The sequence below is a fragment of the Mandrillus leucophaeus genome, unplaced genomic scaffold (genome assembly GCF_000951045.1).
Source record: "Mandrillus leucophaeus isolate KB7577 unplaced genomic scaffold, Mleu.le_1.0 Scaffold452, whole genome shotgun sequence".
Lineage (NCBI taxonomy): Eukaryota > Metazoa > Chordata > Mammalia > Primates > Cercopithecidae > Mandrillus > Mandrillus leucophaeus.
The window spans coordinates 210,666-236,397 of NW_012104832.1; the positions used below are offsets into that span (position 1 = coordinate 210,666).

The window sequence follows — 25,732 nt, forward strand, 5'->3', positions numbered from 1 at the left end:
TTTGTAATTTTGGATTAGGCAATACATTTTTTAGATATGATATCAAAAGCATAAACAATAAAAGGGAAAATAGATAAATTAGACTACTTCAAAACCAAAAAACTTTTGCATTTCAAATGAAACCTTTAAGAAAGTGAAAAGGAAAAGCACAGAATGGTTTATATTGCAAAACATGTATCTGAGAAGGATTTAGAATCCAGAATATATAAAGAATCTTATGACTCAACAATAAAAAGAGAAATAATCCATTTTTAATGGGCAAATTATTTGAATAGATATTTCTTCAAAGGTACGTACAAACGGCTGATAAAGATGCTCAAGATCTTTAGTCATTAGGGAAATAAAAGTAAAACCACAGTGAGATACAACGTCACACCCTTTAGGATAGTTGTAATTTTAAAAAGATGAACAATAACATGTATTGAAAAAGATGTAGAGAAATTGAAATCTTGATCCATTGCTGGTGGGAATGCAAAGTGGTGCTGCTGTCTTGGAACACAGGCCAGCAGTTCCTGAAAATGTTAAACACTGAGATGCCATATGATCCAGCAATTCAACTCCCAGTATATATCCAAGAGACCTGAAAACGAATGTCCACACAAAAATCTGTACACAAATGCTCACAGCAACATTATTCATAATATCCAAAAAGTGGAAACAATCCAAATGGTATCAACTGAATACTATTAATGAGTGAACAAAATATGGTATAGCCATATAATGGAATATTATTCAGCCATAAAACAGAAATGGAGTTCTCATATGTGATACAACATGGATGAACTTTGACAACATTATGATAAGTGAAAGAAGCCACATACAAAAGGCCACATATTGTATTACTGAATTTATGTGAAATGTCCAAAATAAGCAAATCCATAAAGAAAGAAAGTAGATTAGTGATTGCCAGGAGTTGGGGAGGAGCAATGCTCATGGGTATGGGATTTTTGAGAGGGTAATTAAAATGTTCTAAAATTAAATCAGTGTGATAGTTTCACAATTCTGTGAATATACTGTATTAAAAAACACTTAAATATACACTTTAAAAGGATGAATTTTATAGTATGTGGATTATACTTCACTTTTAAAAATTATATGTGCTGCATTTTTCAGAAAGGCAACCAATATACAAATCAAGGAAAGATGGTCGGCTGCAGTGGCTCACACCTGTAATCCCAGCACTTTGGGAGGCCTAGGCGGGCAGATCACCTGAGGTCAGGAGTTCGAGACCAGCCTGGCCAACATGGTGAAACCCTGTCTCTACTAAAAATATAAAAATTATTCAGGCATGGTGGCAGGCACCTGTAATCCCAGCTACTCAGGAGGCCAAGGCAGGAGAATCGCTTGAACCTGGGAGGTGGAGGTTGCAGTGAGCCGAGATCCCACCATTGCACACGAGCCTGGACGACAAAAGCGAAACTCTGTCTCAAAAAAAAAAAAAAAAAAAAAGAACAAAACAAAGCAAAAAACCCAACAAAAAAAAACCCACCACTAATTGGAGTCCTTAGACCTCAGGTAAAAATGTGATACCCTGTAAAAAAAAAAAAAAAAAAAAAAAATCAAGGAAAGATGGCATTAGGTTTAGTTTGGAAGTTTACAAGAGTCATTTACCATTTCACGAAACCACTTCACCACAAACCCTGTCCAGTAGTATTTGAATCACCAATACCCACACTTCATGGTTTATGGCTATTGCGATTGCAGTGACTCTATGCATAGATGCAAGTTTGAGTATTTCATTATATCATTCTTGTGCATTTACAGTTTAAAGAGCATTTTTTACTATAAATTAATTGCCTTCTAGTTCTTCTTCATATTATAGCGAGCGTACTATATTGATTTTTCTTGAATAATGTTTGCGGGTTGATTATACTATCTGTGAACTTCATTTCAGCATAGAAATGGGCAGAATGCCCCATCATATTTGTAATGAAATGTGTGCTATTAAAAAGGTGGCATTAAGGCTAATAGAATTGAGGACTACTGACCTATTTTCAGGTCAACCCTTCGTTACACACACATGTCCAGTCACAACCGTCATTTAATTATAGCTCAGGGTCTTCCTCTTTCCCCCCTGCACATAAAATTACAAACAGGTAAAACCACAGCAGCCACAGCTTTTGGCATTTCCCTAGACTAAAGGCTTCACCCATCAGACCTCTGCCCCTGGAATTATAAAGATTTCCTTGGAAAGAGTTTAAATTGCTTTCCATCCTCGCTGTCATTCAGTTTTCCCATGCCTCCGTGGTTTGAGAGGTGATATTTAGCTGATTGATCTAGATACGTTTTCTCCCCTGCTTATGTTAAAAAAGTAAAATGTGGAGGTGACCTGGGGAACCATTGTTTATTCTCAAAGGAGGCAATCTTCGTGTCACTGTTCAAGCAAAGTGCCTCTCCCCAGGGCATCGGGTAGCTCTGTTAGCATTTTTAATTTCTGAGGTCATTAAGTGTCACACTGGGGACATTTAAACAAACTTCCTCAGCTTGGGCTGATATAAGAGCTATAGAGGAGCAGCCTGCATTGCAGAGAGGGAACTGGCCCACCATTCAAAAGGCTGGGCGCGGTGGCTCAAGCCTGTAATCCCAGCACTTTGGGAGGCCGAGGTGGGCGGATCACGAGGTCGGGAGATTGAGACCATCCTGGCCAACATGGTGAAACCCTATCTCTACACAAATACAAAATATTAGCCAGGTGTGGTGGCACACGCCTGTAGTCCCAGCTACTTGGGAGGCTGAGGAAAGGGAATTGCTTGAACCCGGGAAGCAGAGGTTGCAGTGAGCCAAGATCATGTCACTGCACTCCAGTCTGGTAACAGAGCAAGACTCCATCTCAAAAAAAAAAAAAAAAACAAAAAGAAGGCCAGTGTCCCAGTCTGGATTCAGTCTGTATTATTATTGAACTAGTCACTTTCTTGTCTCTCCAAATCTCTCTTTTTGTGTCTGTAAGATGAGGATACTAATGCCTATATTTCCTGCCTTACAGATTCATGATAATCAAATGTGAAAATATTTGTAGTGTCTTATGTCTATTCATTTCTATGTCCCGAGTGCCACCTACTTACCAGCAGATCCTGACTTGGTATCAAGGACACTACAGTGCCTACAACAGACACAGCTCACAGCTCTGCCTTCATGGAACTCAGAGACTAAAAGAGACACAGACTCCAATGAATAATGACACAATTAATTTATTTATTACATAACGTGCTCCAAAGGAAAAGTGCAGTGCTATAATAAAAGTTTATAGGGGTGACATAGGGTCTAAACTCATTCATAGATGAGAAGTGATGCTCAGAGTGAGACCTGAAGGGTTAGTCAGAGCAGCCTAACCAGGAATTGCAAAAATATGGTCTAATGGTTTTCTTTAAAATACCAATTCTTGAATCCCACTCCCAAAGATGTGGATTCAGAAGCTCCATGAAAGAGCCTGAGGAGCTGCGTCTGTGCTTTTAGTCTGTTAAGTTTCCCAGATGATTCTCATGTGCAGCCAGGCATGGGAACAACTGAGCTAGGCAAAGAGTGGGGAAGAACAAAACAGAAGCAGCTACTGTGAAGACCCAGGGGTGGGGTAGAGCCTTACTGCTCGATGCAAACCAACTGCAGCACAGGTAGAGGCATCTTCTGGAAGCTTCTTAGTAGACTCTCAGGCCCCATTCTAGACCTAAGGAGGCAGAAATTCACAAGATTCTCAGGTGGGATTTTATTTATTTATTTAAGCCGCATGTTCCACTTCCAGTGATTTTTTTTTTTTTTTATAGTGTCTGTTAAATACCTAGAAGCACTGGGTAGGAGAATTGAAAGAACCTTGAAGGAAGAGTCCTGGCTTATCTGTTCTGGTATCCTTAGCTCCCAGCACATATAAGGCACTTGGTAAATATAGCTTAAATCAAAGTGCACAAACATACATTTTTATTTTGTGGGAACTGCCAAATTCAGAGATTACTAAGATTGATGAAAAATTAATCCTTCTTCATATGGAAATGGGCAAAGACATATTCTATTGAAGAGTGGTGAAACTGGCACAATCTTTTGAGAGGGCAGTCTGGCAAAGGGCACTAGAACATAAAACATGCATGCCCATTAACTTGGTCACTCCCCTCCAAGGAGCTTAGCCTAAGGAATTACACAGACATGTCTGCAAAATATATGTCCACTGTAGCATTGCTTATGAGAGAAAAATAATGAGAATAGCTTCAATTTCCATTAAAAGGCAATTAAACCATTGTTGGACATAAAATGAACAATCCTGCAGCTCTTTAAGATGACACAGATGACATATACTCTCTTGGATATGTGATATCGCTGATACATTAAGTTTTAAAAAGGTCATAAAATAATATCTCAGTTTTGTAATATGTATTTCTTCCACCTCCTTCACCCCTTCCACCTTTGCTACCCCTGAGAGAGTAAGACCAACCCCTCTTCTTCCTCCTCCTCCTCAGACTACTCAACATGAAGACCATGAAGATGAAAATATTTATGATGATCCACTTCCACTGAATAGAAAATATATTTTCTATTTCTTATTATTTTCTTAAAAATTGCATTTTCTTTTCTCTAGCTTATTTTATTGTTAAGAATACAGTGTATAATACATATGACATACAAAATATGTGTTGACCATTTATGGTATTGGTAAGGCTTCTGGTCAACAGGAGGCTATTAGTAGTTACGTTTTTGGAGAGTCAAAAGTTACTTGCAGATTTTAGGCTGCACAGGGATCGGCATCCCTAACCCCAGTGTTGTTCAAGGGTCAACTGGGTTTACAATTGGCATATATTTTTTGTTTATAGGAGATAAAAAATATGTTTATGTTCATAAAGGAAAACAAAACCCTCCACTTCAGGCAGTGGAAACTACTCTATTTGGCTTACAGAATCTGCAGGATGCAGTGAAGAGAGTGATAAGGAAGAGGGAGGAAAAGGAGAAGAAAGAAGAGAAAGAGGGGAAGGGGGATGGTGTCTTGACAGTCTTACATCTCCATCCAGGTGGACCCAGCCCTGGCTGCACATTAGAATCACCTGAGAAGGCTTCTGATATCTCTGATGCCAGGTTCCTACTCAGACCAATTCAATATAAATCTCTTGGAAATGTGGCTGGATATTATTATTTTTAAAAGCTCCCTGGGTGTTTCTAACGTGTATCAGGGCTGTGAGTCCCTGGAAACTGGCCTGACAGACCAAGGAGACCTGTCCATCATCTACCTGCATGTGATGTTGTTCATGGTGCCACAGCTCTCACCAACAATACCAATTCAAGTGCACCCTGTAGGGAGAAAAAAAATAACTGGAGTTGTGAAAGACCGATCAAATCACCTTCTAAGGCAAGCTGTCCATCAGTATGAAGGGCCTCCTGTCGATTGCTCTGAAAGTCGGAGCACAGGGAACCAGCATGGGTTGACACTGGGATTACTCCAGGAGGCAGCTTGGAGATCTCATTGTTTGGGAGCAGGAAGAACTTCCGTTTAAAAGTACAGTGCTAGGTTTCATATCTTGAAAAATTATAAAATTCCCTCATCTCTTTCTCCTTCTCTGTTCATACCACCATATAAACTTTTCCCCACTAAACAAGTCAGTGGAAATGGAAACACTATATCAATGTTCTGGATTGTTTTAGTACCAGCAGGTTGGCTGTACTAGTATAGGCCAATCACCATTGAGACCTACCAAGTCCAGGGTGTGTCACAGGGAAATTGGAAGCATCGAGGAGACCCTAACACAAATGCCCTTTCTCTGCATATTTTTCACTGTCCTAAAAAAGTCCCCCTCAGTCATTTCTCAACCTGCTTTCCAACAGGCTCCTACTTTCCAGGTCACTGGAAATCCTGGTGTGCTCCTCTCCACCAGGTAACATTAGATTCTGTCTGCTTGTGTCTGAGAGCTGGGTGAGTCTTCACCTCCAAATGAGATGTGATCACCGTTTGTGATTAGATGGGCAGCCTGCTAGCTGACAAAGTAACAGAATTTCTTCTCTTCTAATGCCAAAAAGGATTGCTGGTAGGCCAATATTTCAATTTGGTTTTTCTTGGTTAGATACAGTTCTGTTTTCTCTGTTCATGTCCAGTGGTTAAAGTAGGGTTTCCTGCTCAGATAAGTCCTAGGTCATTAAAGGGCAGCAGAGGAAGGCAACTCCATAAAATGTTAACAGTTATTGGGAGGCTGCTGGCCACAAGGCACTGTGCTCAGCTTGTTATGAGTTAACATAAAGTTGATTTATTCAAAACTGTGCTTAGTAAAAAGTGACAGTCTCCCAAACCATAAATAATTATATATCTTTTCTTTAATAAGAATATCAGCGAATGTGAACCTAATTGAAAAGTTTTCTTGGCAGGAGAAGACTTAAAATTAAATAGCAAAGATGGAGGTGGCTATAACTTTAAGACTTTCAGCCAAAGGCACTTTTGTTTATATGGCATATGTTTTGTTACCAGTGATGGGAGAACTGGGGTAGGGTGAAGGGAAAGATAATCAGGAAGAAAGAGACAGCAAAGAGTAGTTTGGGATAAGCTCTTAAGGATGTTAAGAATGAGTACACACTTGATACCAAGTTAAGCTGTTCCAATTTAGCCAATTAAACTCTACAGGGACAGCCCACATCACCCACACATGTAGCATGACATTCATCACCAAGCACTGTTCTCCTGTTACTACATTAATAATAGAGGAAGGGAAAAAGACTCTGGATAAGGGTGAAGGAGGAAAGATAGGCTTTCGGATCCTATTTGGAAAGAGATGAAGAGCCAAGAGTGGATTGCAGAGGGGTTGGGGGAGGCGTTCACTGCTGGTGACCGGAGCACATGGCCATGGAAGCTGGCATCCTGGCTCTTCCAATGCTAGCTTCAAAGACTTGGATAAATTCCCCAGCCAGCCTGACACCCAATGTCCTCTTCTGTAAAGGATACCACACCTTTCTGGTGTTGTTTCTGAAATTTATTAAGTGCAGACTCTGCAGCTATGCTGTACAGTATAATAACCACTGACCACATGTTAACTATTTAAATTCCAATTAATTAAAATTAATTTTACATTTAAAATTCAGCTCTTCAGTTGCACTAGCCACATTTCAAGTGTTCAATAGCCACCTGTAGCTAGTGGCCACTGTATCAGACAGCACAGAAAATATTTTCATCATCACAGAAAGTCTACTGGACAGTGCTGTCCTACAGTCCAGTCTCTAAAGCTGTTCTGAATAGAGTCACATGCCAGCTCTAACAGCAGCTGTGTCACTTTTAACAAACGTCTTAACTGCTCTGTGTCTCAGTTTCCTCATCTTTACCTTGGGAGTGGTTAAAAACAGTGTCTCTCTCACAGGGTTGTTGTTAGAATATACAGACAGCTCTAACTTAAGATGGTTCCACTTAATGACGTTTCCACTTTTATGGTGCAGACATGATACACGTTCAATAGAAACCATACTTCTCCCACAATGCTGGGAAGTGACTGTGAGCCACAGCTCCCAGTCAGTCCCGTATTTTCAACTTGGGATATTTTAAACTTACAATGGGTTTATCAGGTACTTTATCATAAGTCAAGAACTGCATGTAAATCAGTTAAAATCATGGCGGGTACATAGTAAGCATCATATAAGTGACACTGTTATTTAGGTGAGGTTTATCTAGACTTATTTAAGCACTATAATTTGCATCTCAGATATATAGCCATTTAATCTCTGTTTTTAGCCTCCCAAAAAGAGGCTCTTCTCTTTTGTGTGTGTGTCTCTGTGTGTGTGTGTCTATTTTACCTTTTTTCTGCTTGTAACAGAATGACACCCAGAGTTCAGAATAATGAGGCTGTTTCAGTCCTGTAATGTGTCCCGAGAGAAGTTCACCCCTTTTTATTTGGAGATTTCTCACTAAGTGAATAGAATGGGGACCCTGGCCAGACCCAAACCACAGGCAGGGAGGATTTACCAACTCTCGCCCATGACAGGCAATACAAATTAAGCATGCTCAATACTAGACTCTGAATGTGGAGGCTTATTTATTAAAATACTCTTCAGATGTCAAAATAGAAAATGCAGGGCCGGGCGTGGTGGCTCACGCCTGTAATCCCAGCACTTTGTGGGGCCGAGGTGGGTGGATCACAAGGTCAGGAGTTCGACACCAGCCTGGCCAACATAGTGAAACCCTGTCTCTACTAAAAATACAAAAATTAGCCGGGCATGGTGGCACGTGCCTGTAGTCCAAGCTACTTGGGAGGCTGAGGCAAGAGAATCACTTGAACCCAGGGGACAGAGGCTGTGGTGAGCCGAGATCACGCCACTGCACTCCAGCCTGGGCAATAGAGTGAGACTCCATCTCAAAAAAAAAAGAAAAGAAAAGAAAGAAGATGCAGTTTGGCCCATCCCGTTTCCCAACCCTCTTGGTCCTGGAGAGACTGTGGGTTTTTGTTTTGTTTTGTTTTTTGGTTTTGATTTTGTTTTTTTTCTTTTGAGATGGGAGTTTCACTCTTGTTGCCCAGGCTGGAGTGTAATGGTGCGATCTCGGCTCACTACAACCTCTGGGGTTCAAGCAGTTCTCCTGCCTCAGCCTCCCAACTAGCTGAGATTACAGGCATGCACCACCACGCCCAGATAATTTTGTGTTTTTAGTAGAGATGGGGTTTCTCCATGTTGGTCAGGCTGGTCTCGAACTCCCAACCTCAGGTGATCAGCTTGCCTCAGCCTCCCAAAGTGCTGGGATTACAGGTGTGAGCCGCGCCCGGTGGAGACTGTGCTTCTTAAAGACAGAGGGGCCATGACCTCATGGATGTCTTTAACGCAGAGCATAGTAAAATGGGCTCTCCTTGGGCTGATTCGAGACACCAGGCATCTTGGCCGTCTCTTCTGGAGGAGGCGTAAAACAATGGCAGCAGGTCCAGCAGACTGGCTTGGCACAGGGATTTTATGTCATCAACCTGAGCTTCAGATCTCAGAGAGAGGGACTGTCTCAGACAGGTCAATCCCACACGTGACTCAAAGAGCAAAGATGACCCAACGGTCCAGATAGACCTGAAAGTTTATAAACCATCTAGCCCTCTGCCTTGAGGAATATTTTTATTCTTGTTCAAGTTTGTTGAGCAGAGTTTCCCATTTCTTTTTCAGGTTGAACCTCTTTTTTTCCCTTCTAAATCATTTTTTCAATAAAGACATTCCAGGCATCATGGCAAACTGGTTTCTTGATGATGACTCACACTGTCCTCCGCATACTCACATCTAAATATCACTCTGTGATTTCATCTAGTAGTAGAAACCATGTTAAGGACTGAAAATGTAGCAGCATTAAAAATCTTCTAAAGGACATGTCCTTCTGAAGATCTTTTAAAATCTTCTTATATTGTACTAAAGAAGAAAAAATCAGAATAGCTTATTCCTAAAAGAGTGATATGAGGTCACCATCACCCTTGCATGTGGACATGCACACACAACCCATGGCTTTCACTGCTGTGAGACAAAATCCAAATCTTTTTGAGAAGGAGGACTTGAACAACACTACTGAGTGCTTCAGATGGGCCAAGTGAGAGAGATGAAGGCTTGAAATATGTTCATTGGATTTAGCAGAATGGAAGCTGTTGATGACCTCAGCAAAAGGAGTTGTAGTGGCAAGCGACATGCAAGAGGCAGAATGGGGAAGGCCAATGGTTGACAAGCTGTGAGAGAGCGGACACAGTCCGGGAGAGAGTAGCTATAGTGTGGCCTGGTGCTGGTGGGTGCTTTTACTTGCTAGTTTTGGGAGATGGACCTGTTGAGGATAATTAGAATTCTTAGGACAGTCCATGAAATTAACATAATTAGTTGCCTCTGGGAGAGTCGATGAGAGGAGAAAGAAAACCAAGCTATTAGAAACCAACGTCAGGGAACTGAGGTCTTTGCTTCAGGGCAGATTCCATCTTTCCAGTAAGGATGTTGGCTCCAGCTTTGTGTAGCAACTGGGAGAATCCTGTCTTTTGGCTCCTGGTGACTGGATTCTGCTGTTTTAAAGCTGATTCTGTAACCAAGTAAGAGCTTTCCCTAGGCCTAAAAAATTGTATCTCCAAAATGAAAAGAAAGCTGATGATAATGTAGGCAAATCTAATTCAGTGGAGGGTACAGACCCTAAAACAGTTCGCCATAATGGAGATGCGTAGAAGCATAACCACAAAATCCGAGGATATTTCTGCATGGTCAGGAACAGGAGCATGCACGTTATTCTGGGAGCTTCTGTGTTTTGTTTGGGGTTTTAGTTATGTAATTCTTTTCTGATTTTAAAGGAATAGATCCTGACCACAGAAAAGGTAAAAATATTAGGTTGGTGCAAGAGTAATTGCGGTTTTTTGCAATTTTAATTGCAATTACTCTTGCACCAACCTAATAGATATCATTCCTAATCCCACCACTCATAGATGCCCCATTTTTAACATTTTACCATACTGCCTTTAGAAGAGAATAAAATTAAATCATATTTTTTATTGCTGTAGTTGTTTTACTTTATCCTGAGTAACTTCTCATGTAATTACACATTACTTTTTCAGAGACAGGGTCTTGCTCTTTCATCCAGGCTTGAGTAAAGTGGTGTAAATCACAGCTCACTGCAGCCTCAAACTCTTGGGCTCAAGCAATCCTCCTGTCTCAGCCTTCTAAGTACCTAGGACTACAGTTGTGTCACCATGCCACCTTATTTTTTTTATCTTGGTAGAGATAGGATCTTGCTATGCTGTCCAGGCAGGTCTTGAACTCCTGGCCTCAAGTGATCTTCCCACCTTGGCTTCCCAAAGTGCTGGGATTACAGGCATGAACCACTGCACCAGGCCAATAAGTATTCTTTTTAAACAATATTTTAGCAGTTGCTTAATATTTTATTCTTTGAGTGCCTCATAATCCATTTAACTGTGTCACCATATTGAGAAAAGTAGGTTGTCTCCAACTTTTACCACTGTGAGTAATATTGCAATTAATGCCCTTGAAATAAATCCTTTTCTGCACCTGATTATTTCCACATGATGTAGTTACTTTCCAAAAACATTTATATCAATTTATATTCCCACTATCACTGTGTGAATGTATCCTTTCTTTGACATCCCATTAGCAATGAGTATTTTTATTTTTTCAATCTTTGCCATGTCCATAAGTGAAAACACCTCCTTTTCTTGGCATTTCCTTGAATATTAGTGATAATGGATATATTTTGACATATTATTGAATATTTATATTTGCATAAACAATTGTTCCTTACTTTGCTGTATGAGGAATACATTCAAACTTAAGAGCTTGCAGTCTGGAAAAATTTTAACTAAACAATTTAGAAGCAAGCACTCATCAGTTGAATAGCTTGTAGGCTGGATATTCATTTAAAAAGTCACCAAACAACATCTGGCATTCTTTTGTGAGCAAGGGCTGTTAGCACTGAAAGATGTTCTCCTAGCTTTCAGATTTCCTAATGGAAAAACATGATGATAGGAAAGGAACCTGCCTCGGAGAAGAATTCTCTGGACCATGGATCCAAAATGTACCCTGAGGGCCTGTGCAGCACCATCCTCAAAGGAGACACCAGAAGCTAGAAATGAACAGTGAACTCCTGGGCAATGCAAATCTCTATTTTTCCAAAAACATTTTAAATTCCCAGACTGTCAAAAGTCTCAACTAATTTCCTGCCAGATGAAAAAAAAAAAAAAGAAGCAAACTAAAAATTAAAAATATACCTTTTATGTTGCATCCTCTATGATTTATGAGGTTTTCACTGCTCTGATTGAGGAAAAGACTGAGGACTCCAGGGAGCTACATGGAACTTCTATATCAATAAGTATAGCTCTAAATCTAACTAAATTTTAATATTTTAATATTATGGTAGTCCTCCCTTATTCTCAATTTTGCTTTCCATGGTTTCAATTACATATGGTCATCTGAGGTCCAAAAATATAAGATGGAAAATTCCAGAAACAAACAACTCATAAGTTTTAAATTGCATGCTGTTCTGAGTAGCATAATGAAATCTCACACCATCCCACTCTGTCCCACCCAGGACATGAATCATTCCTTTGTCCAAGATATCCACACTCTGTACTACCCCCCGCCCCACCACTTAGTCACTTGGTGGCCATCTCAGTTATCAGATCGACTGTACATTGTATCACATGGCTTGTGTTCAAGTCATCCTTATTTTACTTAATACTGGCCCCAAAGTATAATAGTAGTGATGCTAGAATACTGTTATAGTTATCCTATTTTAATATTAGTTATTGTTGTTAATCTCTTACTGTGCCTAATCTATTAATTAAACTTTATCACAGGTATGTACATATAGGAAAAAACTCAGTATATATAAGATTCAGTACTATATGCAGTTTCAAGCATCTGCTGGGGAGGTCTTGTAATGTAGCCCCTGCAGATAAGGGGGAAATACTATATGATATTGTAGATTTTAAATTTGTGTTTCCCTTAACTTAATGAATATAAAAAGGTTTTTTAAATAGAGATAATTTATATATAATTAGATACAAAATTTCTACCTTCAAGGAGTTTGCAGTCTAGAGGGAAGAGACAGACATGAAAATATCAACAAATAAATGTCAAATCAAGATAAATTACTCAAAACTAAATGAATAAGTAAATAAGTGAATAGATGGATATATAGATGATAAACAGATATAGATAGATAGATGACTGATAGATACACAGATAGATAGATACATAGATAGATACACAGATAGACACATAGGTAGATAATGAGGAAAAGAGTACAAGAGACCACAGAGAGGCCAGGGCCACTTTTAGCTCAGTTGGTCCGGGAGGACCTCTCTCTGCAGATATGACATGTCAGCTGAGACTGGAAGCATGAAGAGTAGGTCATGCAAAGACTTGGGGCAAGAGATTCCAGATAGAGGAAACAAGTACAAAGGCCCTGAGACAACAGAGAGCTTGATGTATTTCAAGAACGGAAAGGAAGTCAGTGTGGCTGAAGCAAGAAGGAGGGTGGTAGGAGATGAACTCAGAGATGAAGTAGACATCAGATTATGTAGGGCCCTGGAGGACTTTGTAAAGACCTTAGATTTCATTTCATTTGCAATACAAAGCCATTGGAGAGCTTTAAGAAGAGATCCTAGCTCTCAAGTGTTTAACAATCTGCACAAGGCAGTTGACGAATACATGTTGAGTTGAGGGTCCTATAGGAAATCAGAGAAGAGGAGGCTCAAGTGGTTAACACACATTTAATGAGAGATGAGGTATAAGCTGAGTCCCAAAGGAACATGGAAATGTGAATAGCTTCAGAGAAAAAGGTGAGGAAAACAGAAAGAGGAGCTAAGAAGTGGGAATCATTATAGTCAGTGGGGAGACTTCCCTGTATCACATTGGATGGTCACTCACTTTGTGTCCATCTCGCAGGCCAGCCTGAGAGCTCCTGGAGGACGGGGGCTATCTTTTTCTTCTTTTTGCCTCTACATTTTGCACACACAGTGCAGACATTAACTAGGTGCTCCATATTTATAGAAATTCACTGCAGATGGTGTGTATTGAGAGCAGTAAAGCCAAGAGTAGAGTGAGGCTGGGTGTGTTGGAGTCAGGCTTTGTTGAGAATTGAAAATTTGTGGAGCATGTATAATAACCTATACCGACAAAAATAAAGTTATACTTGTCCATTTATTGTTGTATCACATGAAATGGCAGTTCTTGATATTTTGAAGGGTCTAGTTGGAATTATTGGACTTAAACTGCAGACTCTTTTAATAATAGAAATTTCCTTTGGGTGCAATGAAATAAATCTCAAAGAAACAGGTGGCCGGCCCCCACAAGAGCAAAATCTAAAGTACAAGAGAAGCCTGGCTGTGGGTTAAGATACAGAGAACAGAGAAAACAAAAGTAATTTCAAATATAAGCTCCAAACCTAGAGGCACAAAGCCAGTCATCCAAATCACAGTTATTGACTTGGGAGGAAGGATCTCAGATGGACAACTCTGTTTAGCATATCCAGAGTGAGTAGCTGCAGGGATGCATCCACTTAAAGACTTTCCTGCACAACCCTGGGGAGGCCAACTTGTTAATACTAATGTGAACAAGTTCATTTAGGAGACTCCTGCTAGAATTGGGCTTTTCCAGATCAGGATAAGGAAATTCCTATTAAAGCCAAATCTCTAGGAAGACTTTCAAGATTATGTCATCTTTCTTCCCTCAGATCCTGCAAGGAAAAAATATGTTTAGAAGGAGCATATAGACAACTAGGCAAATGCCTAACTCTCCTCTGGAGATTATCCCAAGCCTGGGATAACATTATATGGAGAAAATATAGGCTGCTGCATTCACCTTCTTAAATATGGAGCAGTATGGAAAGCACTGGCTTGGAGGTCAGGACACCTGCCATCACTTGGGTGTGGCCTCATATAAGCCACTTCAGTGCTCAGGCTCTGAAGCTGCTCCTCTGAAAGCAGCTGAGAGAATGACTCTACCATGAGTATTCTTGACAGACAATAGGTATATGTAGTTCAGGTTAAGTTTTTATTTAATTAGGGACAGAATTTTTCCAAAAACATATAAATGCTCACCTGAGTGTTTTCAGGAAAAGAGAGATGAGAGAGGTGGCAGTTTGCCATAGAGTACAGAAATATGAAGAGAGACATGTCTAAGATAAGAGTGGTTCTTAGAAGATGGAATAATGCTCCCCAGAGATGTCCGTGTTCTAATCTTCAGAATTTGTGACGATGACAAAGGGAGACTCTGCAGATGTGATTAAGTTAAGAATCTTGAGATGAGGAGATTATCCTGGATTAGAGAGTAGATTTGATATAATTACAAGGATCCTTAGAAGAGGGAAGCAGGGGATCAGAGAGGAGAGAAGATACTATGTCGCTGGTTATGAAGAAGGAAAGAACCACAAGTCAAGGAATGCAGGTGACCTCTACATTCTAGAAGCTGGAAAAGGCAAGGAAATAGATTGTCCCCTGGGACTTCCAGAAGGTACACAGTCCTGCAGACTCAGAGCTATAAAATATCAAATCTGTTGTTTTTGGCCACTAAATTTGTAGCCATTTGTTACATCAGCTAGAGGAACCTAATATAGGAGGGAATTCTGTGAGATGGGTAATAGCATTTGTCTATTTTGCCAGAAAGGCTTCCATTTCCTTCAGTATCTTAGGAGTCCAGTCAGTGTTCTGTCTTGGGTGTAAGGACATGCTGAGATGGGCATCCAGCCAGAGTGGGTGCAGATTGTCTTCTAGGGGCTCAGATTACGCATGGCATGAAGGTGCCAGGCTGGATGAGCTCAATACAAATATTATATGATCTCATCATTTCAGAATGGCCTGTACAATCACATTAGGGATGAGGAGACCAGAATTTTTGTGCAAAAAGCCACCTTCTGCATCTCTCATGAGTATACTTTGAGTGTTGCATTAAAAAGTCCTTATCAACATTTTCTAAATGAGAAAATAGAAACCTTAGCAAGCTGTGGCTTACTCAAGTCTCATCCATAGCTTGTCCTACAGGACTGGGTCAAAACCTCCAGTCTCCTGATTCATGAGTACAGAGTATTCCCACTATACTCATGGAATGATAGAGTGCTCTCGCTTTTCACAGTATTAATTTTGGAAATCTGCATGTATTTAGAAATGACCTATGGGCTCATCATACTTCCCAATAACTTTTGTATGCAGTTAAACCCCAAGCAACTGGAAGGCTTGGGAAATATGTTCTAACTAATTAACTTTTCTGGCTAACCAAATGTGAGCCTCAGAAAAAATATTGTTATATCAGTCTTCCATTCAAAGTTTTTCTAAACTTTAGTGGTTCCCTCTTCCTCTTTGGTAAGCAAAGCATTGCAAACAGTTTATGATCTACTTCTGCTAATACCAAGTCCCTTACGGTGTCTTAGCTACATTTGGGGCAAGGTCACATTTTCAATGCCTACCCTTATAGGTTGCCTTGTGGTTTCCAAACTGCATCCTCAAGCATCACCTCATTAAATCCTCACGACAGGTTTACAAGGTAACTATTATTTCTCCTATCAGATAATAAAACTGACACTCAGGGATTTTAAGATACAAACCCAAGGTCACACAGCAGAGTTAAAGTCCAGACCTCAGTGTTCTGACTTCAAACCCAGTATCTCTGTAGACACAGCAAGTATGGTTGATTTCCTGAATGATTCTCAGCCCTGGAATATACCCATGTATCAGTCAGGATCCCAGCAGGAAGCACATGGCACACTCAAGTCTGGTATTTTGAGGAAAGTTAATGAAAAGAACTGTTAATATATATAAAGATAAGGGCAGTGGGTAGAGAAATCATGAGGCAAAATGCAGTTCCAAGGGCTAGAAACATGAGTACCACCCTCTACCTGAAATGACAGCAAGGATAAAGAAAGAGTTATCAGAACCAGAGAGAGATAGGGCTATATGGAGAGGGCCACCTGGCTGGAGCCACAGCTAACCCACAGTGACCTGGCAAGGGGAAGCTAGGGACAAACACCCGGCCTCCCTCTCTTCCATCCTCCTGATCACCTGCTGGTGCCTCCCATTGACCAATTCAACCAGAGGGCAAGAGAGCCTGTCAGCTCCCCAGGACACAGCCAGTGGGCTGCTGGGTGGATCTGGAAGGACAAGCAGAGGACACTCGCACTCCCTGAAGCTGCCTTGTGCCTAAATTCCTGATATTCTGTGGATTACAGTAATTTATTTTATGGCCATAACAGCTACCATTGAACTAAACACACACTAGGAACTCATTAAATACTTTCGCAATGATTAATACAAATTCTTAATCTTTTACGGTGGCATAGAAGGATTAACTGGTTTTTGGTGTTATTTGTCCCTTCTAACAGAGAGGTTTCCCAGTAATAGCTGATTAATGAAGAGTTTTTCATTTCCTGAACTCTGGTTTTGTTCATATTATCATATATACAATGAATAACACATGACACCGAGCAGAGACCTGAGACCCTGACCTGGGAGACCCTGATCCACAGGAGAAGAGTGGAAGGTGATGTCAGACTGTGGCCACACACGCAAGGATACCTGGCCCCAAGCAAAGACCTGAGGCCCCAGACCTGAGATCCATGGGAAAGGAGAGGAGAAGGTGATGTCAAACTGTGATGCCCTCCCTGATTGGGGCATTGAAGGAGAAACGTGGTATCTCAACGCTGAGTAACCGATCTCTGAACAAGCCCCTCCTTGCTTCTCTAAGTAGATGCTCTTGAGAGTGTTTTCACCACAATTTCCAACAAATGTATACACAGATAGTATTCGCAACCCTGGAGTGTTGACAAACAGGGGAGCAGAATGGGAAACTATTTGTGTAAGTAGAAATATTGTCCCAGACCAGGTAAAGATCAATTATTTTCATAAGGCTTTTTTTTTAAAGAATTATTTCAAGCAAACAGAATTAAACGGGTTACCTTTATTTTATTCTGCTTGGTGTTGGAAGCAGATGAATTTTTAATTTACCTATTTACAGGCAATCATTATTTATATCTTTAAAGAATTAATTGTGGAAGTACAGAAATGAACACATCAGAGTCTTTAAGTTTCTACCTCAGATGTACAGATACCTGCCCATTTCAGAGAAAACAACCTTAGAAGAAAAATATAATTGCTTTGCCTGGTGCATAGTAAGGGGTCAGTGATATATAATCAAAACTACGTACATCTTCCTTTGTAAGAAAAGTGTACAACTTCGCCCTGTGCCATGTGACTCACCTGTCTTCTACGACTCACCCCACTAACTTCGGGCTTGGTCGTATGACTTACTTTAGTTAATGGAAAGTCAATGGAACTGCCAGTTCCCAGCAGAAGCAGTAGAGACATTTTACATTTCCACCAGTTGTGCCATGAAAGAGCAGCATGCATCAGATAGTGATTGCTCCTTCAGCCTGAATCCTGGAAATAAGAAGGCCTGTGGAGTAGACCCCTAGCCCAGATTGGGGAAAAGATCCGAAGTCGATCCACTGTCTGGAGTAGAGCCACGGCAAGAGACAAACATCACCATTGTAATATTCAAATTTGGGGTTGTTTATTACCACAGCAAAAGCTGATTAATATACTCAATAACATTTTAGAAACAAATGAAAAAAAACAACAAGCTATGAAAAGGAGGCTTAATTGGTGCAACCTTATTTGCATAGCTAAAATATGCAGTCATTGTGGATTCATACTCCCCTTTAAAGACATTCCAAGTAAAACAAAGTTGGTTGTGTCTGAGACTCCACATATAATATAAACAGGCTAGCACATCGTTAAATAATATGGTAGGTGATCAAAAAATATTTGAAATGGGTTTGATCAAACACTTAGCAAAGATACAACTGAAAAAATTAGCAATCTGAAAATCAGGAACCCTGGTTTTAAAGCCAATCGTACATCTGAGTGAATTTGTCAGGCACCAACATTGCATAATATAAGAGGCACGTGCTTGTGCACATGTGCACATGCACATACACACACACACACTGGGCCAGATGGATCAAAAACATCTCCTTCACCACTCTGTCATGGTCCAAAACTGTCAACCATGATAAGTTGCAGCCTATTCAAGAAGTACAAATCAGAATGTGGTTGATCTAGAAGCTATAACATGTGAGGCACTGTTGGTCACAGAAGAAATTGAGGATGTTTAGTCTAGGAAAGATAAGACTCTAAGATACATGTTAGCTGCTCTCAAAAACTTGAAGACTTATCCCATAAGCAGATTAACTCTAATCTGTATAGATACAGAGAGCAAAACTGCAGACAACAGAAGAGAGTTACTGGGACACACATCTCAGTTCAGTTTACTAGAACGTTCTGTCAGAGCTGAGCAGACCCTGAGATTAAGACGCATCTGGCCTGTACCTGGCCACGTAGTATAAAGTCAGAGCGGCTGACATGCAAGCACATCCCCAGTTGCGGTGCAAACATAAAGCCATATCCGGTGAGCTTGGAAGGAGTAGAAGAGCAACAGAAGCAAGGGATCTGTAGAGAGGAGGGATCTTCAGGAGAGGATCCACCATCAAAGCTTACGCTAGTTGAGTGAGCCAGAGTAAGCCACAGGCAGAAAAGTCAGAAGGGGTTATGTTTTCAGGGATAGGGTGGTAACTGAAGGTGAACGTACCATGGTCTAGCCATCCCAAAGGTATGTGTGCATCTTGGGGAAAAAAGTCAAAGGTATAGAAGAACGAGAGGAGGCATAACATCCAAAGGCCTAAGCAAATATGCCAGAGGGTCCCTTTAGATAAAGGAAAACAGGAAAGAGAAAAGCCATTCTTCACAAGTTTGAGAAAGGTAAATAAGAGTTCCTTGGAGTGGAAGTACCAGGGTGTACAGTCTGCAGCCAGAAGAAATCTAGGGGAGGTTCAACAGAAAAAAAGCCCTAATTAAGGACTTGGCATCAGGCCAGAGGCCCTCTGAGCACTGTCTAAGGAGATGGAGGTGGTGGGAAGGGTGTCAGCAGTAGGGAACAACAACAACAAAAAAAACACCTGGTGTCGGGGCCACAGCAGAGTGATGCTGGCTAATGCTCCCACAGCATGCACTATATGCCAGGCACGGTACTAAAAGCTCCACACGTATTAGCTCTTCCACTCCTCACCACAACCCTGTGAGCTAGGTACCACTGTGATCCCATTTTACAGATGGCAAAACTGATGCATAGTGAGGTGTGCCCGAGGTCCCTTAGTTAGTAAAGGCAGACCCAGAATTTGCAGGCAGGGAACCTGGTTCCTGAATTGTGTTCTTAACCCAGAGCCAGGAGCTCAGCCCAGAGGAACAAAAGCAGGGAGGTGGTGAGAGGGTTAGCCAAGACCTGGATACAGGAGTGGGCAGAGACCTCAGGTGGGTCTGCAGATCCCACAGTCACCAGATGGGGCTCAGAAAATAGGCAATGTTTACTGTAACTGCAGCCTCATTTTTCCTGGGGACATCAATTAAAAGAATTTTGTAGCAATCCTAACCGTCCCACCATGTGAAAGGGTTGCTTCTATCAGCCAATGTTTCCTGCTGCCCAGAAGTTCCAGAAAAAGCTGGACAACTACTCATGGGGTGTGTCATGAGGGGATTTTTGTAGTCCCTTAGCATATTTGCAAAATCAGGCAGGAATGATTTTTGGCTGTTTACTGTTTTGTTAGCCTTCATTTCCTCCCTCTCCTCACCTCCAAAGGCAGTCTCTAACCTAATTTGATAATCCTACTCATTCAGTGAACTACTAAACTGTAATTATTTGCATCCTGAAACAAACCTGCTTTTACCATCATTATCCTTGGAGCCCACTGAACCCTCAGGCATGCCAGCAAGCAGCACAATGATGACTCCTTGTCCCAGAGGCCCTGTAAGCCTTCCTTAGTTATAGCTGTGAAGTATTTTGAGAAACCTGAATTAAAGTGCTAGAGAAAGCACAACACACATTTATTGCTCATCTTGGAAAGACAACAGCAATGAGCTTCCAAAACTATCTTTGATTAACATAATCTGGGGGTAATGAATATGGATGTTGCCAATAGTCACCTAGAAGTATGTTTTCTTCTGTATATTTTGTTCTCTCCAGTAAATTTCCTACCAAGAAAGGAAATGGTCCCAACTCCCTGTTTGCATCAATAAAGCAAGCACTCAGGGGAATTACGTGAAGAGAATAGGACCAGGGGGGCATTCTCGCCACCCTCAACCTTTGCTTTTGGTTGATTCTCCACATTTTCAATACGGTTTCTAATTACCGGGAATACGAAGTGCAAATAGAAGCCATCACCTTCATAACAAGGCTGGTTTGTTTCTCGGTGTCCTTGTGACAGTTTCTGATGAAGCTGAACAGGACAAGTAGCCCAGGGGATATCTCCAGACAGTGCCGCATCCATAGTCATTGCCTGCCGAGGAGAGCTGTTAAGAGGCCCACAACCTGCCCAGGGAAGGAAACAGGAAGTACCTGTCAGACTAGTGACCTCCTGTGGAAAACAGCAATATCTGGTTTTCCACATGGAGCACTTGTCATTATGCCTGGCATGAGGCAGGGAACCTCAGGACTGCTGTACTAGAATAAGCTGGGGCATTTAAAGAACCCCTGTATATAGGCCATACTTCAGACAAATTACATTTGAATTTCTGGGGTGGGGCACAGGCACCAGCGTTGCTGAAAGATCCTTGGGCATTTCCAATGTGCACCCAAGATGGAGAGCCACTGCCAAGGGGTCTCAAGACGGGAAACCCATTCACCACCCCTTGAAAAGCGGGCATGAAGCCCACCTGCATTTACCACAGCCACAACCTGCCACGGGGACTGTCTCCTCGATTCCAGCAGCACATGGCTTGCAAGGCTCTCCTGGGGCCGGCTGACAATTTTTCTCCTTCTTGCATACAGTGTCCTGTGTGCAGGCACTGCCCTGGCTGCAGAGTCCCACTGGCTTGTACATCTCTGCCTACTTGTCGGCCTCCCGGCTGCGGCAGGTCCACACCCCTCGCCTTTTTACATCTATCCCGGGCTGCCTTAAAGAGTCCCGGGGCCTAAGATTCTGCGACAGCTACAATGAGCTTTTAGAAATGTAAGTCCTCTCATATTGCTCACCTGAATAAAAGCCTCCGAGGGCTTCTCACCGCACTGAATATCAAAATCACAGCCCTTTTATCTTGGCTGACCAGCCCCTTGGCAGTCTGACCTCTGTGCATCTCAAACAAGAGAGCCCTGCGGAGCCCAGGGCCAAGCTCTGGCTCTGGTGACTTTGGGTAAGTGACTGCCCCTCTCCTGGCCTACTTTGCCTCATCTGTAAAGGCAATTATGTTATGAGGATTAAATTAGTCCACACGACACTCAAATCCTCCTCCTTACCCCATACCAGTCCCACTTAGATCCCAGCAGATGCAACACCTGCTCTACCCTCTTGAACCACAATGTGAGGAGCACTTCCCTGACACCTGGTACAACTGGCCCCTTTGCACCACTCAGGAGCCAATGCCATGTCCACAGAGACCTTCCCACCCCTTAATCACTCCATTTTATTTCCTCTAAGCCTATACTAGTTTAGATATATTTTACTTATTATTGAATATTTATATTTATGTAAACAATTGTTCCTTACCTTGCTCTATGAGGAATACATTTGCTAGGGCAACCATAACAAAGTATTGTGTTGGTGCAAAAGTAACTGTGGTTTTTGCAATTTGTGCTTTACTGCAATTACTTTTGTACCAACCTAATACCACGGACCAGGTGGCTTAAGCAATAGGAATGTATTGTCTCACCATTCTGGAGTCTACAAATCCAAGATCAAGGTGTCAGCAGTGTTGGCTTCTTAGGGCTATGAGGAAGAATCGCTTCCCTGCCTCTTTTCTCACTTCTGGTGGTTTCACGGCAATCTGAAGCTTCCCTTTGCTTGTAGAGGCATCACCCCCATGTCTGTTCTCCCTGTGTGTGTGACTTTGTATACAAATTTCCCCTTTTTATAAAGACGTCAGTCATATGGACTAAGGGCCCATTCTACTTTGGTATGACCTCCCCCAACTAATTACATCTATAATGATATTATTTCCATATAAGGTCACATTCTGAGGTGTGGTGGCTAGGACTCCAACATTCTAATTTAGAGGGCCATGATTCAGCCCATAACACAGTCTTTATCCCTCTCTGAAATTGACTGATTTTATTTGTCAACCTATGTATTGCCTCCTCCCTCCTCACCAAACGTCAGCACCATGACAGCAGGACCTTGAATGTCTCATTTACCACAGCAACTGCTACATAAGGCTGGGCTGACACAGAGAAGATGCTTTGTATAGTTTCCTGAATAGATGAATTAAAACTAAAGCAGCAGGCCAATTTTCTGAATAAAAACACTGAAGCCACAATAGTGAAGCTACTATTCAGTTATTTAAAATGATGTTTCTGTAACTATTGATGTGGGAAAACATCCTAACATATTGTGGGGCAAAACAAGAAAGTTTCAAATCAGAATAAACGATATAATAACATTTATAAAACACACACACACACACATATAGGTCCATTCAAACAGTTGTGTAGTTACATAGGAAAGGGTCTGAAAGAATATAAATCAGGTTGTAGCTAGCTGGGTGGTATTTTATTTACTCATGTGGTTTTTTGTTGTTTATATTGTCTGACTTTTCTGCAATAGATATGCGATGTTTGTGTAAAAAGAGAAATAATTAAAACCGAGCTTTTCAGGGAAAAGCAAAACCAAACCCTCTCACTTCCAGTGTGATGTGGGCATCCACTATCCCTTGTCCCAGGCTGCAAGCTCCATGAGAGCAGGGACCATGTCTTTGCACCTACAAGCCTCACGCCATGCTTGGCACATAACAGGTGTTCCTTATATGCTGGCTGAGTGGAAATAAATAGATACATGGATTCATGTCCCCACAAGACCTTAACCAAAGCAGTTGTTCTAGCAGCCTTCCTGGTAAACATATGGTATATTTTCTTACCAATGCAAAAATCTTTAGAAGAAGAAAGAGGAGAGGAGGAAGGGGAGGTGGAAGGGAGGAATGCAGACACTCTAGCCTGTTAAATATCTCTGGTGTGTTATCCAACTATAGTGATATCTAAGGTGTTGTCAAGAATAAAAACACAGCACGAAGCAACACTGTCAAAGCTAGGAAAAAATTAAACCAGAAGGGCTGTCACCCAAACCTGTGAACCAAACAGCCACATTTCACTGGATTCTTCTAATTAGTGTTTGAAAAGCCTTTAGAAGCAGACAAGTGCTACATTAAGTGCTTAGTAGTCATTAATACTTTGAGTAGATGAGGTAGGCAGGTACTTACTGATTATGTAAATGTCCTGAGCTTGTCAGTACAGTATTTGGAATCAATGTCTGGCTATATTTCAAAATTTCTATACATCTATGAGTTTTATAAATTTTATACAGTTTTTATAAATTTCCTCCAGCTTCTGGCTTCCAAAGAAAGTAGCTTCATATATTTGCAGTTTATAATTTACTAAACTTTAGAAATTACCTAACACTGTAGTTCTCAACTCTATCAGATCCAACACCCCTTTTTATAATAAACACTTGGTCATACCTCCTTTTAGTATCCTGAAGTGAAATTATAGATAATCTACCTATATACAACATATTTCAGTGTGTAAATACCCAGGCATACCCAAATGACTGTGTCAGATGCTTGCAATATGTGAAAAATCACCGCAAACATGCCAGTTCCAGATGGCAGGCTATTCCAGAGTGCGGCGTGAGAAATGCAATACCATGGGTGGCATTCCCACAGGGGCCTTGGTTTTCTGAAAGGGCAAACAACTCCTCTTAAGTTCCAAACTAAATACATTATAATCTTCCTTTGATTTATTCTATAGTTATATTACCGGAAAATTCAATTTACTTGTGTATTAAGGCTATCCAAAATATCCTATGAGTTTATATGTAAAAGAGAGTGAGGTTCCAGGCTCAGATGATCATAACCAGGATTTTAATCTACAGGAATGTCAAGCAAAATATCTGAAAGTTGTGTGATAATGCCCTACACATTTCACATCTCAGGGTCCCCCCAGATGCCAGGAGTACTCCCCACCATTCCAATGTTTGAGAGTTTAAAACAAAATCCCCAAAACATTTTTTATTTCATTTGGGATCCAAGTGCCAAAATAACCCATGGGGTGGCATGGCCCCTCTTGAGCCTCATGGATCAATTTTACATCCTTATGTTAAAAAATGTAGATATCGTGTCCCCTCAAAATATGCCCAAGAATCACAGACCAAGTGTTGGCAGAGTCAAGTAAGAGGTAGAGGTGAGATGGACAAGCACTTTCCATACGCCAGGCATTTTCTTAAGCTCCTTATGGATGTCGCTCATCTAATCTTCACATCAACACTAAGAGAGAGACTGTATTGTCCCATTGGACAGCTGAGACCTAAACACAGATGTGGCTTACCCAAGACCACAGAGCAGGAAGTAGCAGAGCCCTAACTCAGACCATCCTCATCAGGATGACTGTGCAGCACAGTGCACGTGCCGACAGTCCTTTAGGACTGGAGAGAAGAGCAAGGAGAGTGGAACCATGGAACCCTTTCATGTTATGAGCACACAGGTAGACCAGTTCTACCAGTTCAGGACATTAACCTCCAACCATCCCTCCAAGTCAAGGTTTGTTTCTCACTCGGTCTCATCTTCTGCTTTCTTGTGTTTTTCCTGCAGAAATTCATGCCCAGGAGAAGGCTGCACTGGGTCCCTCTGGACCTTTCCTAAAAGGGAGATCCCTGTTCACTAGATGAGTTCCAGAACCATCCACTAAGGCTTTGTAGCCCCCTTCCATCAGCTGACCTTCACTGCATCCCCTATCGCTCAAGATGAGTGGCTTCCTCGCCTCGCTGGACCCCCGGCGGGTGCAGTGGGGGGCTGCCTGGTATGCAATGCACTCCAGGATCCTACGCACCAAACCAGTGGAGTCCATGCTAGAGGGAACTGGGGCCACCACGGCACATGGAACTAAGCTAGCCCAGGTGCTCACCACAGTGGACCTCATCTCTCTTGGCGTTGGCAGCTGTGTGGGCACTGGCATGTATGTGGTCTCTGGCCTGGTGGCCAAGGAAATGGCAGGACCTGGTGTCATTGTGTCCTTCATCATTGCAGCCGTCGCATCCATATTATCAGGTAAGTGTCTCCATGCAAGGAAGTACTGTGGAAAATGTGCTTACCAGCCTGGTCACTACTCATCTCCCTTCTCCGGAGTATTTAGTGGTGAGATGTATGAAGTGGTAGAAAAGTGGATCATAATGCTCTTTTTTGCCTTGACTTCCAGAGAGGTTAGGGCCAGGTTTTGACTTAATTATAGCAGCTTCCTTTTTTTTTTTTTTTTTTTTTTTTTT

General features: G+C 41.5%; 1 protein-coding gene across 1 annotated transcript in view; it reads left to right on the forward strand.

Moving 5' to 3' along the window:
• The window catches only part of SLC7A14 (solute carrier family 7, member 14), a 123,861-nt gene that overhangs the window by 39,374 nt on the left and 58,755 nt on the right, over nt 1-25,732 (forward strand). Inside the window, exon 2 of the mRNA XM_011994323.1 lies at nt 25,062-25,517. Coding sequence (XP_011849713.1) covers nt 25,214-25,517 — 304 coding nt within the window. The 5' untranslated portion in view covers nt 25,062-25,213. The remainder of the gene's footprint in view (nt 1-25,061; nt 25,518-25,732) is intronic.